The sequence below is a fragment of the Eulemur rufifrons genome, chromosome 2 (genome assembly GCF_041146395.1).
Source record: "Eulemur rufifrons isolate Redbay chromosome 2, OSU_ERuf_1, whole genome shotgun sequence".
Lineage (NCBI taxonomy): Eukaryota > Metazoa > Chordata > Mammalia > Primates > Lemuridae > Eulemur > Eulemur rufifrons.
In genome coordinates, this window is record NC_090984.1 from 25,302,025 (window position 1) to 25,319,620 (window position 17,596).

The 17,596-nt window shown below is 33.9% G+C and overlaps 1 protein-coding gene across 4 annotated transcripts in view; it reads right to left on the reverse strand.

The window, feature by feature from the left end:
- The window catches only part of LRRC49 (leucine rich repeat containing 49), a 129,942-nt gene that overhangs the window by 45,252 nt on the left and 67,094 nt on the right, over window positions 1–17,596 (reverse strand). For all 4 annotated transcript variants that reach the window (XM_069458162.1, XM_069458145.1, XM_069458152.1 and 1 more), the window contains 2 exons: window positions 13,212–13,359; window positions 2,741–2,824 (listed from right to left, as the gene is read on the reverse strand). In XM_069458162.1, the coding sequence (XP_069314263.1) occupies window positions 2,741–2,824; window positions 13,212–13,359 (232 nt within the window). The remainder of the gene's footprint in view (window positions 1–2,740; window positions 2,825–13,211; window positions 13,360–17,596) is intronic.

Here is a 17,596-nt window from a genome sequence, read left to right on the forward strand (position 1 = left end):
CTTGACAGTAGCTTGTTTATGCCAGCAGTGAAGAAGCCTGGAGCATGAGTGGCAATGAAATCACGAAAGGCATTTTCCACAGCTTGTTGACAATTGACTATTTTTCCTTGCAAGAAGTGGTCCAAAGCCTGGAAGAAGTGGTAGGCAGTTGCTGCAAGGTCTGGCGAATACAGTGGATGATAGAGAGTTTCTAAGTCCAGCTGCTGGAGCTTAAGCAGCATAGTTTGTGTGACATGTGGTCGAGCACTGTCTAGCAAGAGGATCAGCCTGTCTCTATTGACCAATCTCGGCTGCTTAATCACAAGCATCCTCATCATTTCATCATTTCATTTCATCATTGCAGTTGGCTGCAGTGGACATCTGCTGTAATCAACTGACTGGGTTTCATGAAGCTGTAGTGGATAATAGCAGCACTGGACCACCAAACTGACACCAGTAGCTTTTTCTGATGAATATTTGGTTTTTGACTGTGTTTCAGCACTTCATCCTTATCCAACCATTGTGTTGAACACTTAGGATGATCAAAAAGAATCCATTTTTCATCATGTATAACAATACGGTGTAGAAATGGTTTGCCTTTATGTCATGACAGCAAAGAAAGGCAAACTTTGAGATAATTTCTTTTCTGATGCTTATTTAATTCATGCGGAACCCATCTATCGAGCTTCTTTATCTTGCTGATTTGTTTCAAATGGTCCAATATTGTTGGAATACTAATGTCAAACCTTGCTGCTAATTCACATACATGTAGGTTGAGATGGATTCGCTTCCACTGCAGCTTTCAGCTCATCAGTATCCACCTTGGTCTCAGGTCACCTACCTGGTTCATTTTCAAGATGAAAATCCTCAAACCACTGATGTACTGTGCATTCATTAACCATATCCTTCCCAAACACTGTGTTGATATTTCGAGCTGTCTGTGCTGCATTGGTTCCATGACAGAACTCATATTTGAAAATAACATGAATTTTTGACTTATCCATGATTTCACAAGAATTGCTCTAAAAAAAAATTTGAAAGATAATCACAAGCCACAACATGTATTTGAAAGACTGAGGATGGACCTTCACAATAAAAATAAAACAAGAAGTATCAAAGTGAAATGGCAGCGATATCAACTGTCAAACTTAGTACTTAAGGAAATCAGACATTTCATAATATATATATATGTATTTTTCATTTATTCATTTGCTTATATATCTGATAGCAGCAACTACATAATAAGGAATACTACGTTTTCTAAATGAACTGTTCAGAATGGTTTGCCAATAACATTACCTGGCAATGGTAAATCTTGCTCCTATAAATTTTAAAATACGGCCAACAGCTATATTTACTATAAACAAGGTTTTGGCCAATCCTTAGGGATACTCCAATACAGGAAAGATTAAAAATTCCTGTTGACTGAATCAGTAAATGATAGATATGTCAGGAGAGGGCTTAGGCACAGTTAAATCACGGGTTGGGGATAACAGATAAAAGTTGGGGAGGACTTAGGAGGTTATAGGTAACAGCAGGGGAGGAAATTGTAGCCTATAGAGTAATAGCTTTAATTACTTTTGAGTTATAGTCCTGAGCTGAAAGGGTTTGAAAACAAGTTTTGTTGTTGTTGTTGTTAATTTAGGAATAGTTTTTATAGAGTAAAATACCAAGATTTCAAGTATACTGTTTCATTCACTTTGACATATGTCTACCTGTATAACCCATACCCCTATCAAGATAAAGAACATTTCCATCACCCCAGAAAGTTCTGTGATTTCCTAAGGTTATTAAATATTACTTTGTATCCCTACTAGTCATTTTTTTTTTTTTTTTTTTAGAGACAGGGTCTCACTATGTTGCCTAGGCTGGCCTCCAACTCCTGGGATCAAGTGATCCTCCCGCCTCAGCCTGCTCAGTAGATGGGACTACAGGCATACACCTATATGCCTGGCTAATCATTTTTTTGAATTCTGAATGCCATTTTAATCTAAAAAAAAAAAGCACATATATAGGACAACAATGAATAATGATAATTAGGATGATGTCCTTAATTTTAGAACATAGTGTGATATATAATATGAACTATAAACTTTAAGCTGTCTTTATTTATTATACTTTGTGATATTAATATAAAATATTTAAAAACAGAATATTTTATTTAAGGAAGGTAATATATATAAAATCAGTTAAAATCAGTTTAAAATAAATTGACATTCCTAAATTCCTCAAAATCTTTACCACTTTTACATTAGAGGAGCTAACAGAAAAACATTTTAAATTAAAATTTAAATTAAAAGCTATCATTAAAAAAAACTCATGTAGCAGAGCTCTTTAAAATATAACAGTAAAGATGACAGCCTATTACGGTGCTTTCCAAAATGAAATGCATAGGCCACAGGACATACAAGATGATGCACTGGTATGAAAAAAAAATGCTATAACTTCAATTATATTTATTTATTTATTTATTTTAATTATATTTGTTTTTCATCTCTTCCTTTTAAAATTTCTAGCTTTTGCATGTATTTTATAATGTACATTATATTGTATTTCCTAAGTTCAGATTTATTTAATATTTATAGATAACAATTTCTACACGTTTTAGGGGTACATATATTCTACTGATAAGAATGAGAAATTTACAAAGTTTAGAAACCATTTTTCCAGCTACCTAGTTCTAGTGTGTGTGTGAGTGTGTGTGTGTGTGTATGCATGTATGTGTGTGCACACTCATCCATGTAGACATCAGAGAAAATACCTTAAGCAAAGATTGTTTATGACTTTCCCGCTTCTTCTCTTCTTCTTTTTTGGCTAAAATAGATGCCATACGCCTTTCTTCTTCCTAAAAGAAATTTTTTGGAAAGTATTATGAAGCGTTTAACAATTTTAATGCTAAGTATCTTTGGTCCTGTAAGTCCAGTTTTCTTCTTGAGAGGCATACTACTTCCCCTCAAAGAAAATATTAGTATGTTGTTTCTCTTTATTTTCTTCTTCCCTCCTAATTCTAAAAAATCTATGCATTCTTAACTCTACTCCCAACTTTGGAGATGAGATGGAACCAACTCATCAAGAAGGAAAAGAAAATGAGAAGAGAAAGAAGAAAAGGATGAGTACACTATAATTTTTTTTTTTGTACACCATATACCAATGGTTAGACGTAGACTTAAACTTTTTATCATCAACACAAAAAGATAAAATGATACTTCTAACAATTTTGATTTGATTTATGGTTGCAAATCAGAGCTTTTTGAAGATAAAACAAGAATAAACATCTTTTAAAACTCTCTATTGATATTAATAAATTAGGTAATATCATTACTTTTAGTTTGTTTTTAAATTGATTTGTCCAGTCTCATTTCTTAAATTCTAAAAACTATGAAATACAGAATTGTGACTGTAACTAACAATCTTGTATTATAAATTTGAAATTTGCTAAGAGAGTCAATCTTAAATGTTCTCACTACAAAAAAAAAAAACAGTTAATTAGGTGGAGTGATACAAGTGTTAACTAACTTGATGGTGGTAATCCTTACACAATATACATCAAATCATTATGTTGTACACCTTATACAATTTTATTTGTCAATCATACCTCAATAAAGCTGAAAAAAATAGAAATTATGAAATAACATTACAGTTTAGAAAATTTAAGAAAATCAGTCATAATCCCAACACCCTCACTCAAATATTACAATTTCTTACAATATTCATTATAAGCAAATTTTTAGAAGTTGCATCTGGATCATTTTCCCCCCTTAAAGACTGACAGATTTTAATAGAGTAAATTATAACCATGTCACTTTTAATTTTCATTACCAAAAGATTTGTAGGTACTCAAAATGATGATACAATGTGAGAAAACAATTTCTTAATAAAGGCAAGCTTGAAGATATCTTCAGAGATAGGAAACTATAAAGGTACCTTTAGCAGATTTGAAGAATAACTCTTTTATAAATGAAAACTTACAAGAACTGAAATTTAAAATTCAATGAAGGGGGATTCAACAGCAGATTATACACAGCTAAAGAGAGAATAAGCCAATTGTAAAATAGATCAAGAGAAATGTTTCTATATGCTTTCATAGTACCCTATACTTCTCTATCATAGCACTTGACCTGTTTCATGTTAATTATCTCTGATCCGATCCCTTCTGCCTCCCACCCCGTACACTAAGCTCTGTGAATGTATGGATCATGTCAGCTCCTGGCACACAGTAGATACCCAAAAAATATACATTTAAGGAATAAACTAATGAATATACAGCTTTCTATATCTGTTCAATAATTTCCTAAAATTGAAATTGCTAAATCAAATGGTAGACATATTTCTAGGGCTTTTGACACGTTTGCAAATTGTCCTCCATAAATGTAGTTCTACTTTACACTCCTACCAGAAGTTAATATTTGATTTAAAACCTAATGGATAGTCACAAGAGCTGTTCAACAAATATTCTTGTGTCTTCATATGCCCAAGCCACATTGTAAGAAGGAGGCACTTCCTACCCTCTTGATGTTACTGGATGTGGCTATGTGACTTGCTTTGGCCAATGTTATATGAACAAAAGTGACATATTTATTTCTGGGTGGAAGCTTTCAAATAAAATGTATGATACGACTATTCTCTCTCTCACCTCTGCCACAGCATCTGCAAAGCTCTGGATAGTAGGTACTTCAAAGGCCTGAGCACTGGAATGAGGACAACATAGGGCAAAGGTCCCAGATCACATATTATGAGTAGAAAGGTATTAGGACCCTGAAATAAACTCTGTTGCTTTAATCCACTGAGGTTAGAGAAGTTGTTACTGCAGCACAATCTAGCCTGTCCTGACCAATATATGTTTAAAATATGTTGTGTTAGAGTTAAGGAAGGTCAAAGAGGCTATGAAAATGTATTCTAGAGGGTGGGCCGGAAAATGTCCTCCTAAAAACAAAAGTCTTAGACTCAAAGAAGTATACTTAAAAATGTACAAACATAAAATATCACAGAGTTAAAACAAAAACTAGGAAAGTATCCACTGGAAGACTCTACTTTTAGAAATGAGGAAACTGTTCTAAGAGGTTACTAACTTATATGAGGTCACACAGCTAGTGACAAAGCCAGGATCAGGACCAGAAGCTATGTCTTGCTAGATATTCAATTCATAGTATTTTTTATAATAAAGATACATTTAAATTTAGCTTACTAATTTCAGAGAGCTTAAAAAAAGGAGAGGTTAGAATTCCATAGTAATCTGCCACAAAATGATTTAGTTGTTTTGAAGGGAATGGAAATTTAATGTGATTTTTGGTGGACTTAAAGTATCTTTTACAATATGGAAAATAATTATTCTTAACTTTTAAAAACTAAATAGAGGTAATGAGGAGAAAAAAGTAAATAAAAATGCAGAACTCTGATTCCTAGCTTCACAAAATAGCTGGTTTAATAATTATATTAAATTCTTTTATTCAGTAAATACTGATTTGGTATCTATACAGTAAACCTATTTCAGAACAAATATTTTAAAAGAGCAAAATATATTGATGTTCAATTGTTGACTTATCTATAAAATGTGAACTAGAAACAGACTGGCTATTCAAAGAGCCAATTTCAAACAGTACTGGAAACTGTATGGATCACGTACACACATACTTAGTACATGATTTCATCAGATTTTCAAAAAGAATTTGAGCTTCTATTAAAAGCAGTAGGGCTTTAAAAGGAAAGCTAAACCTTGGAAAACTGGATTTACACCAAATCAATTCAAATATTGAGTGTTTTAAAGAATTTATACATCTGATGGCTATATTTCAACCCAAATAATTACAGAGTAACTAAACTTAGAAATAAAAATAAACCTCTAATTGTGAAGATAAACTACAAATCTGTTGGTAAGAAGGAAAAAAACTGTAAAATTCTGGCACCTTCTTGGTAATAGTCCAATTTCTGGGACAAAAGCCATATCCTTTATGTAGCAAAAGAAAGGGATTGATCTGGGACAAAAAAAATCTACTTTTTTCCTTATTTCAGTTTGGCCATGAAGACCCCAAATTAAAATTATTGCCAGTTAATTAAGTAATGCAGTGATTTAATAGGTGTTTGATAACCTAGATCATACTCTGTTAGTAGATTATTAAGGTTCTAAAACAATGCTTATATTACATGAGAAAACATTTTGCTTCAAAGTAAATAATATTAATAGTAGTCCTAATATAGATAGCAATTTATTATGTGGAATTTTAAAAATCAAACGGCAAACTGTATTTTAACAATATACTTTAGAATAGTTATAAACATTATTTTCTTTGAATATATAAAATATTAAAACAGACTTTAAAATCACAGATTTTTTTTCTAAAAGAGATGGTCAACATTTTTCATCCAAACAACCTCTTTTAACAGAGAAAACTGATTTTTCCAAGGTCATAGCTATGTTAGAGCAAAGATTATAAGCTATGTCACCTGACTTTAGGCCTAGGGATATTAGTTGTTAAATACTGGGGAGAAAAAAAAACCCAGAACAGGGTAGGTTATGCTGCTGTAACAACTTCAAATCTTACACTGGCTTATGATAAGAAAAGTTTACTTCTTGATCTGCAACTGGCTTCAATATAGTGGCTAAGTATTTTCCTGGGTGCTGTGATCTGGTGGCATCTTCAGCTCAATCCACTATATGCTTCCACAATGACCACCACATGGGAAAAAACATGAGAATCATGCACTGGTTTTTCAATGCTGTCTGGAAATGCTATCCATTATTTCTGCTCACATTTCATTGGCCAAACATCTTCCCACATGTCAAAAAGAGGAGGAGAACCAAGACATATTGCTAAGCATTAGTAATGTCTACCACAACAGGAAACTTACTTCTGCCTGAGATGAGTGCTATTCCATTTTTTTTTTTTGGAAAGAGAATTATAAACAAGTCCATACTAAGCCAACTGTGGGATTGAGGTGAAAACTTTAGACACTGTTTCTGTTCCGGAATTGTGAGAATAGTGCCTGCATTTGCAAATCCTACCTTAGAAAGGAGAAAATTCTGCTTCCCAGAATTTTCTATACCATGGTCCTTGTTTTAGCCCCTCAAAATGTACCTATTCTCTCTTTTTTTGAACAGTTGTGAAAAGAGTTGAGGATCACTGTAATACTTTCCTTATGTCTTCTCTTTTGTCAACTAATCACGTCAAATTTTCTGGAAATACTCCAGTTTATTGTCACCACTCTAAAACTAATAATAGTTCAGGTGAAATCTGACCATTGAAGAAAAATAAAGGAACTACTGTCTCCATTTTCTGAATTCCCTTTTTCTGTAAATGAATATTATTTTAATCCATATTAACTTTTAACAATAACATCTTATAATTAGTTCAATTTGAATTCATTAGTTCTAACTCAAATGATTTTTACACATGCTGCGATGTCTAATCTTTCAAAACTCTGCATTTGTGCTGAGAATTGTTTTGTTTGATTGTTGCTATGGATTTTCAATATGTTGTCCAGGATCTCCAATTTATCTATTTTTTATCATGTTAAATTCTGCTTATTTTTCTAAACTAGAGGTAAGCAAACTTTTTCTGTAAAGGGCAGACAGTAAATGTTTTAGATTTTGTAGGCTATATAAGATCTTTATCTGGTATTCTTCTTTGTTTCTATTTTATTTTTTTACAATGCTTTAAAAATATAAAGCCCATTCTTAGCTTGAGAGCTGTACAAATGTAGGCTGCAGGATGGATTTGCCCCGTAGGCTGTAGTTTGCCAAAACCCTGTACTAGACTATTGAGCTACTTTTGGATTTTGATTTGATCAACCAATATATCAGCATCTCTAACATCTCCAATTTCTGTCATTGACATACTTTATCAGAATAACAAATAGTTCTCATCTAGACATTAACAAAAATGTTGAATAGAATGGGCCAGAGGAAAAAGCCTCTTGGCATGCCAGTACAGATTTCTCTAAAGGTTGACATTGATCCATTACTTCATGTTCTATAGGTATAATGAATCAAATGTCCACTTAGCCATGTTACTTACTCAAAATGACATCATAAAAGACTCTGTCAAATGCTTTGCTTAAATGCCAAAACACTGTCTATAGCTCTTCTCTAAGCAGATCTATTTATAATTTCTAAAATAGAAAACTAGTTTTTTCTGGCATGAGTTGTTTTTAGTGAGCTAATGCTGCCTCCTAGTGATCAATTCATTAAGTGCTCACAAACCATCTTAATAATCAATTTAGATTTATTTCATAATCAAAGTTGACTGTTACAATTTGTGGAATTTATAATCTTTCCTTTTATGATAAAAAGGTAGATTAGTTCATCTTTCCTTTCAGCTACTCCATTATTCTACACCACTTCCCTGATACAACTTTCAATGGTCCAGCAATTTATTCAGTGCTCTAGATCAAGGCATGGTAAACTCTAGCCCTCAGGCCAAAATCCAGTCTGCCACCTATTTTTGTAAATAATGTTTTGTTGGAATAGAGCCATGCTCTTCGATTATGTATTGTCCATGCCTGCTTTCGTACTACAATGGCAGAGTTAAATAGTTTGAATAGAGACTGTACAGCTCCCTAAAGCCTAAAATAGTTACTATCAGGCCTTTCACAGTTAGTTTGCCAACCCCTGCTCTAGAGGGGCCTTAAGTCAAACTTGCTTATTGACCTACCCTAGGTATCACTTTCATCTTATTAATCTTTATTCTACTCTTTACAAACTAAAACCCACTTTTCTTAAGAGAGATAACAAAAGCAAACTACAAGTTGAGGCCAGCAATATTTGGCATCATATTATCTCTTGCCATTCCTTTGGATCAGATACCCCAAATCTCTTACCCTGACTAATCTCCTTGCTTCTCATCTCATCACCCATCCCATCCTCCCCAATTTCTCCTCCAGGCTGTTACCCACATAGATAGTCTTTTTAATAAGCAAATCCAATTTAACTACCTTAAACTCTGATTCAAGGGCTTCACCTATTATGTCCAATACAAAAATCTAAACTCCTTATTATGACATAAAATGCCCTAGCCCTTGTCTGTCAGACATGCTTGTCGCCTGCTATTCCTCCACACATACACTCAATCCTTAGCCATATTGAACAGCTATATGAGCTGCTATATTTTCTCAGCATCCCTCTACATTTTGCATGTCTTTACTCTCCACAAATACATCCTCCTTCTTCTTTACCATTCTTTTAGTCTTGAGTCAAGTATTTTCTCCTTGGGAACTTTTTCTATTTCTCTGGTAGACTTACAAGTACTTTGTCCTTGGATATCACTTTGCCCTGTGTGGCCATGCATACGCACATGCACACGTGTGAGTGTGTGTACATGAACATATATAGCTAGTGATCCATCTAGCTATCTTTTCTCTCTAGATTGTAATTTTGCACTGGAATCTGGCTGCATGCCTACTCCTGAAGTAGACTGCAAACAACTTTAGGGCATGGAGTGTGATTCTGCTCTTGTCAGCTCTAGTGTTAAATACACACCCTGGTACAGAAACTCAATTCAAGTTACCTAAGCGTCTGAGGAGTTTTTTCACAGTGCCCCTAGGCCAAAAGAAATATGTGACAGCTCTGTTTACTAAGTAGTTAGGTCCAAACTACTTAATAAGTATTTATAGTCTAGCAACTTAGCAACCATTTAAAAAAATAATACATGTAAACTGAAATGAAAAGTATTTATCCCATTCTTAAATAACCACAACTACTTATCAATGGAATGTGTATAAACTGTAGAGCATTCAGATTGGACACTGCCACCCTCATTCCCTGTTCCATACCGATTTTGGTATGGTATTTGTTTTTATCACAACCACTGAAAACTCAGCTTTGCAAAGATACTATATGATCTAATATAGTATGACCTAATACTGAAATGGTAAACTACTTTGAACTAGTAGTTTGCTCAGTGTCTCACAGATGTCAAATCTCCTGTGTTTCCCTTGAAAATTAAAAATATTCCACAGTGAGTTCACTGCAGCACCTTTGGTTTATAGTTTAGGAATCACAGCTCTATGCACAGAAGTTCATTAAATACTTGCGTGATCCACCACACCTAGAATGTTTATATGGCAAATTTACACAAAAATTTAATCAAGACATTGTATTTTAAAGAGAAAAAATAGTTATAAGTGTGAGCAAACTTTTTCAGCCAGGTAATAAATATTTCAGCTTGAAAACCATATAGTCACTTTAACAATTACTCAACTCTATCATTGCAACACTGTGTTCCAATACATCTTCACTTATAAAAAACAGGCAGCCAGCTCATAGGCTGCTGTTTGCTGGTGTTTGTTTAGGGTACATTGTTTCCACATTAAAGTTACTAAAAAGTTACAAATAAAAGATGAAGCTAAATACCATGCGTCTATACCGACATGAGAATAAACGGATATGTTGAAACTTTTATGAGGAATGGAATTACAAAGGGAATTAGAATAACTTCAAAAGGAGAAGCCTGGCAGGCAGCATCTTAATCAAAGTGAGCATAATCAGCAAAGAGATAATATGAATAACATACCACTTGATAGGATGCAATGGGAAGAATATAAAATCACTGCTATATGTTATTTATGCCAAAGCCCTGTAAGTAAAAATCAATCATGAGGAAACATCAGAAAAATTTGAATTGATTTTTATTCTACAAAATAACTAACCTGTAATCTTCATAAATGTCAAAGTCAAGAAAATCAAAGACAGACTGAGGAACTGTTCCAGAAAAATGATGATTATAGAGACATGACAACAAAATTCATCTATATGCAATGTATAATTCTGAACGGAGTCATTTTGGTATAAAGAACCCTATTGATATAACTGGCGAAAGTTGAATGTGGTGTGAGAATTAGATGCTAGTAATTTTTCAATGTTTATTTCCCGATTTTGTTGGTTATATTGTGGTTATGTAGGAGAGTGTCTTTGCTGATAGAAAACATATACTAAAGTGTTCAGGGTTGTTGGGCAATCAAGTCAGCAGCTTACTGTCAAATAGTTCAAGAAAAAAAAGTTCTTTGTACTGTACTTACAACTTTTCTGTAACTTTGAGATTGTTTCCAATATTTTTATTTTTAATTTTTTTAAGTTAAACAGTGGAGGATCAGATACACTTCATATTTATATGTTCTCTATTTATATCCTATATATAAAAATATATATATTCTATATATCTTAAATATATATGTCCTATATACTTATATATTCCATATTTACATGGTCTGTAGATATTAATGCTCTATGTGCAGCAGAAGGTTGGCCCTGTTCCCATCCCAAGTGATCTTCTTTAATTTCCTTACCAGGCAAACACATACCTATGGGATGTACAAGGACAATGATTATATATAGTATCATTCTCCTTTATTTAAGGCATGGAAGTTAGGTAAATTTAACTCAATCAACAAGTCTTTTTTGTTGTTGTTGTTGTTGTTGAGACAGAGTCTCACTTTGTTGCCCAGGCTAGAGTGAGTGCCGTGGCGTCAGCTTAGCTCACAGCAACCTCAAACTCCTCGGCTTAAGCGATCCTACTGCCTCAGCCTCCCGAGTAGCTGGGACTACAGGCATGCGCCACTATGCCCGGCTAATTTTTTCTATATAGATTTTTAGTTGTCCATATAATGTCTTTCTATTTTTAGTAGAGACGGGGTCTCGCTCTTGCTCAGGCTGGTCTCAAACTCCTGACCTCGAGCGATCCACCCGCCTCGGCCTCCCAGAGTGCTAGGATTACAGGCGTGAGCCACCGCGCCCGGCCTCAATCAACAAGTCTTTATTGAACGTTATTAAGTTCAACTTCTCAGTAGTTAGTAAGATAGAGAAGGAAAGGAAATAAACACTTATAGAATATCCATATGTGTCAGGTAAGGAAGAAGAAGAATGGTTTCTACCCTTAAAGACTATATATTATTTGGGTAGACAAGATTGACATATAAATTCACTATGAGAAACATAATATATAATTAAGTACTAATTTATATAAATGGGTTACCTCTGTATCTTACCCCACTTATATCAATCTTATCAGGAAGAGCAGTTAGAAGTACCAAGGATGCTTAATTAAGAAAGACCTAGAGATATGGGTAAAGAGTCACCACAAAAGTAAAAAACAGTGTTGACAGTATAAAGTTGAAAAAAACCAAGAGGACAAAGAACCACATCTCCATCATGGAACAGACAGAGAGGCAGAACCCTAGAAGATCCCTGGTATTCATGAATTCATCCGCACTTTTAAATATTTGCTAGCCACCCTAGATGTCTATAATATTGCTGAGGTATGAATGAAAACTGCACACTCTGTGAAGCTGTTATACAAAGAGTAAGTCAGTTGGCAACTGAGTAAACCTAGCTGATGATCAGAATCCACATCAAAATTAGCAGAATCTAGAAGAGAGAAAACAGGTGGAGGCTTAGGATATTTTTCTAGGTCAGAGACTATCAAAATGAGGTTATTAATAAGTATTTTCTAAGAAATTAAAATATTAAAACAATATTGGGATACAATGAAACAAAATTAGACAAGTTTCTTTAATTACAGTACTTCCTGGATCCTATACGCTAATATGCACTGTGCACCTAAAAAGAGGGGGATATCATGTGCAGCATTTCACTAAGATTAGCGGCATATCAAAACATCTAAGTATAGAGAGTATCTTAACATGCAAACAGAATGAATAAAAAAAGAGAGCTACTTTTGGAGTTATAACATCAACAATAACAATAATAATAATAACTCCATACAATGCTTCCTAGAGCCTCACACTCTTCTAAGGTTCAGTACTTTATTTTATTTTCACAATAACTCTACGACATGGTATCATTATGATCCCCATTTTACTTTGAGGAAAATGAGGGATATAAAGATTAGGTAAATTGCCAAAGTTCATATGGCTAGGAAGTGGCCATGCCAGAATTCAGACTCGGGCAGTCTGGCTCCAGCACTCATGCTCTTAACCATTTTACAATATGTGACTTAATGAAATTCTCACTCATCCATTCCAAAATAAATTAGTAGTTGGATATTAAACAAGAATGAAAACTAAGCATGACGATTAATTTAAATCAAAGACTAGGAATTTTAAAAGCCCTATTTAATGAAATTGGGGTGGGAGCAGGTGGTAAAAATGCTATAATTACATTATGAAGTTTACAGTCATAGTACATTAAAATTAAGAAGCATTGCAAGCAAAGAATATGCACCCCAATTTCTTAATCCACACTAAGGAAAACAATATGGTGAACATTTTAGAAAGGTTCTCACTGTGATTCTCTTCATATCTAGCTGGCGCAGCTGCATCATATTCTGAAGGACCGTGTGTTTGTACCATGACTCTTGAGCTATTGGGTTGCCATCAAAGGTGATGTCTGAGAGGGAAGCAGAGTCAGCAAGGCAGGAAACATTGTCAAAACTGCAGGAGAGACAGAAACCATGACATTATTCTGAGGGCTTCAAATAATACTTTCACTTTTTAAATATACTTTATTTTTTATAACAGATTTAGACTTACAGAAAAATTGAGACGATAGTACATAGTTCCCATAAACTCCCAGTTTCCTCTATTATTAACATCTTTTATTAGTATGGTACATTTGTTATTAATAATACAATCAATTAACCAATATCAATGCATTCTAACAAAACTCCATATTTTATCCAGACTTCCTTGGTTTCTATCTAGTGTCTTTTTTCTGTTTCAGGATCCCACCCAGGATATCATATTACATTTAGTTGTCATGTCTCCTAAGGCTCTTCTTGGCTGGGACAGTTTCTTAGACTTTCCTTGTTTTTGATGACCTTGAGAGTCTTGAGGAATACTCATCAGTTATTTTGTAGGATGCCCCTTTATTAGGATTTGTCCGATATTTTTCTCATGATTAGACTGAGGTTAAGGTATATACTATTAATATGAGTTATCACTGTTGATGTTGACCTGATCACCTGGCTGAAGTGGTGTTTTTCAGGTTTCTCCAATGTAAAGTTATTCTCCCCTCCCCTCCTTTTCATACTAAACTCTGTAAGAAAGTCATTATGTGCAGCCCACACTTAAGGAGTGGGAAGTTAGGCTCCCCATCCTTGAGGACAGAGTAGCTATGTAAATTATTTGGCATTCTTCTTTCCAGGTGATTTGTCTTTTTTGTCTGTCTGTCTATTTATTTATTTCAGTTTGGACTCAGAGATACTTATTTTATACTTTGGGTTATAATCCAATACTGCTTCACTTACTTCGCTGTTCAAAATTATTCCAGCTTTGGCCATTGGAAGCTCTTATAATTGGTTCCTATGTCCCTTTAACTCTCATCAATGTGGATTTTTTTTTTTTTTTTGAGCACTTGGCACTGTAAGATTTTCTAGACTCATATATTTCCCACCCTAGTCCTAGAATCAGCCATTTCTCCAAGGAGCCATAATTTCTTTTATTGGAGAATATTAGAAACAAAGATCTGGCTAGGTGTACATTTTGCTACTGTGGTGTCATTTCTTTTAGGTCCTTTCAGCTGACACAGCAAGAAAATATATATGTGTATTGAAACCTATGTATACACACATATCTGTAAATATTTCTCTCTGTAACCATCTGTGTCTACATTAAGCTAAACATGAGTTCATACTGATGTCTCCAACTCTATTGATGTCTCCAATCCATTACTAAATGGATCATTCTAGCCTCCTACCCTTGCTTGATCTAAAATTCCTATTCCCAAAAAGGAGAAATTTGGCTCCCACCATCTGCTATCCATTTACTTAATTATTCAATTCCAGTATATATGTATAGAAGTGTCGGAATTTTTAACCTGTACACCCAATGGGAAACAACTTTATCAAATGAAGCACACACCTAAGTGTAATTCCTTTTGTATTTAGCCTTACAGACTCATTTCCAAACTTATTTAGGTCAGTGCATTTCCCCCTACCCCTTTAGGGAGGTTGTTTCATACATTTGAAATATAGTTAGATTCTTGTTATAGTCTTCTTTCCTTTCTGGGATCCTCCAACCTCTTAAATGATTTTTAAAATTTTTCATACATTAGGCTTCACTCTTTATGCTGTGAAGTTTTATGGGTTTTGACAAATGTATAATGTCCAATATCCACCACTAAAATATTATATAAAATAGTTTCATGGGCCTGGAAAAGTCCTCTGTGCTTTAATCATTCAACTGTCCTCTCCACCTTCCCAAATCCCTGGCAACCACTATCTTTTTACTGTCTCTATAGTTATTCTATTTCCAGAATGTCGTATAATTGAAATCATATAATTTTTAGTCTTTTCAGACTGATTTCTTTCATTTAGAAATATCCATTTAAAGTTTATCCATGTCTTTTTGTGGCTTCATAATTCATTTCTTTTTATCACTGAGTAACACTTCATTGTATGGATGTACCACAGTTTCTTTATCCATTCACCTATTGAGGACATCTTGGCTGCTTTCAGTTTTTGGTGATTATGAATAAAGCTGTGTAAATACTCATCTGTAAGTTTTTATGTGGACATAAGTTTTCAACTTAATTGGATAAATACCTAAGAGTGTAACTGTTGGATCATATAGTAATACTTGGTTATTTTCGTTTTGTTAAGAAACTGCCAAACTGTCTTCCAAAATGGCTGTATCATCTTGCGTTCCTTTCAGTTTCCCATCCTCACCAGCACTGGTATTTGTGATTTTGGATTTTAGCCATTTCAATAGGTGTATAGTAGTATCTCATTGTTTTAATATGCAATTACATAATGACAAAGGATGTTGAGACCTTTTCATATGCACGTTTGCCATCTGTGTATCTTCTTTGTGTTTTCAGCTCTTTTGCCCATTTTTAATTGAATTCTTTGTTTTCTTACTGTGGAGTTTTAAGAGGTTTTTTTTTTTAAAAAAAAAAATATTACCTATATAAGTCTTTCATCAGATATATGTTTTGTAAATATTTATCCCAGTCTGTGGCTTGTCTTTTCATTCTTTTAACTGTGTCTTTCATAGGGCAGACATTTTTAATTTTAATGATGTCCAACCCATCAATTTTCTTTTTCATGGATCATATTTTTGGTCTTTTATCTAAAAACTCATTGCCAAGCCCAACATTGCCTAGATTTTCTCCTAACTTTTCTTCTATAAGTTTAATAGTTTTGTGTTTTACATTTAGTTCTATGATTGATTTTGAGTTAATTTAGTGAAAGGTATAAGGCCTATGTTTATATTCTTTTAATATAGACATCCAATTGCTCCAGTATCATTGTTGAAAAGAATATCCTTTCTCTATTGAATGGCTTTTGCTCCTTTGTCAAAGATCACCTGATTATATTCGTAACGGTCTATTTCTGGGACTTCTATTCCATTACATTGATATGTATCTATTCTTTCAAAAATAGCACGCTGTCTTGATTGCTGTAGCTTTATAGTAAGTCTTTGTTATGTAGTTCTGAAATGATTTAAACATTTAACTGTTTTATTTACTACATAAGGACAGGGAGTGTAATTCTCCTCCCAGGCAGAATGTTACATCGCCCCTTATCAGACCACACATGTGAGTTACTGGCCTAAACTACTTGACTCCAAAACACATTTAAACACAAGATTTTGACAGAGATTGAGAGCTTGGGCTTTGGCAGGGCTACTCTCTGTCAGCCTTTGAACTATTCTCTTAAGCCTCATTGGCACTGCTTGCTAGTGTCGAGGGACCTTGCGTGTTGTCATGGATCTCTGCTGTGTTGATCAAACCATCTCTCCCAAGAACCTCTCTCTCATACAAAGGTACTCTTCAAACTTCAGTGAGACTTTATATCCACAAAGGTCTGCTTCCATACTAACTGAATAACTAGACTTTAATAATTAGACTCTAGGTCAAATTAGAACTCACTCACTATGTTACTGTACCTCGTCTACTGAGCATATTTCCTATGACATTTGTTCCTGTTATTCTCCCCCTCTTTGAGCATTGTAAATAAAAAAGAGAATCTCTTTGTATGGAAATAAACCATGTAATTCATGAAATTATACTTTGGTCATCTCATTATTTTAACCATATTAAAACAGTCTTGAGATGGGTTAGTGTGAGTCCTTCACCTTTGTTCTTCAATATCATGTTACTGTTCTAGGTGTTGGCCTTTCTGTATAAACTTTAGAATCTATTTGTTGATATCTATAAAATAATTTGCTAGAATTTTGATTGGTATTCTCATTTTTTAAAGACGGGAATAATCATTTTACTAAATAATGCCCCAAAGCACCTTGGTAAAACTCATTTATATTGGAATCATTCTTTTTTTTAATTAATTATGTGTGTTTTTTTAAATTTCAGAATATTACAGGGGTACATACGTTTTGGTTACATAAATTGCTTTTGTACCATTTGAGTCAAAGTTATAAGTGTGCCCATCACCCAGATAGTGTGCATTGTACCTGTTAGGTGTGAATTTACCCTTCCCCTCCCCATCCCTCCCACCTGCTTGATTTCTGATGTATGTTATTTTCATGTGTGCACAAAAATGTTGATTGATTAGTTACAATTTAATGATGAGTACATGTGGTGTTTGTTTTTCCATTCTTGTGATACTTCACACTTAGAAGAATGGTCTTCAGTCCCCACCAGGTTAACACAAGAGGTATTAGTTCACCATTTTTTTTTATAGCTGAGTAGTACTCCATAGTATACATA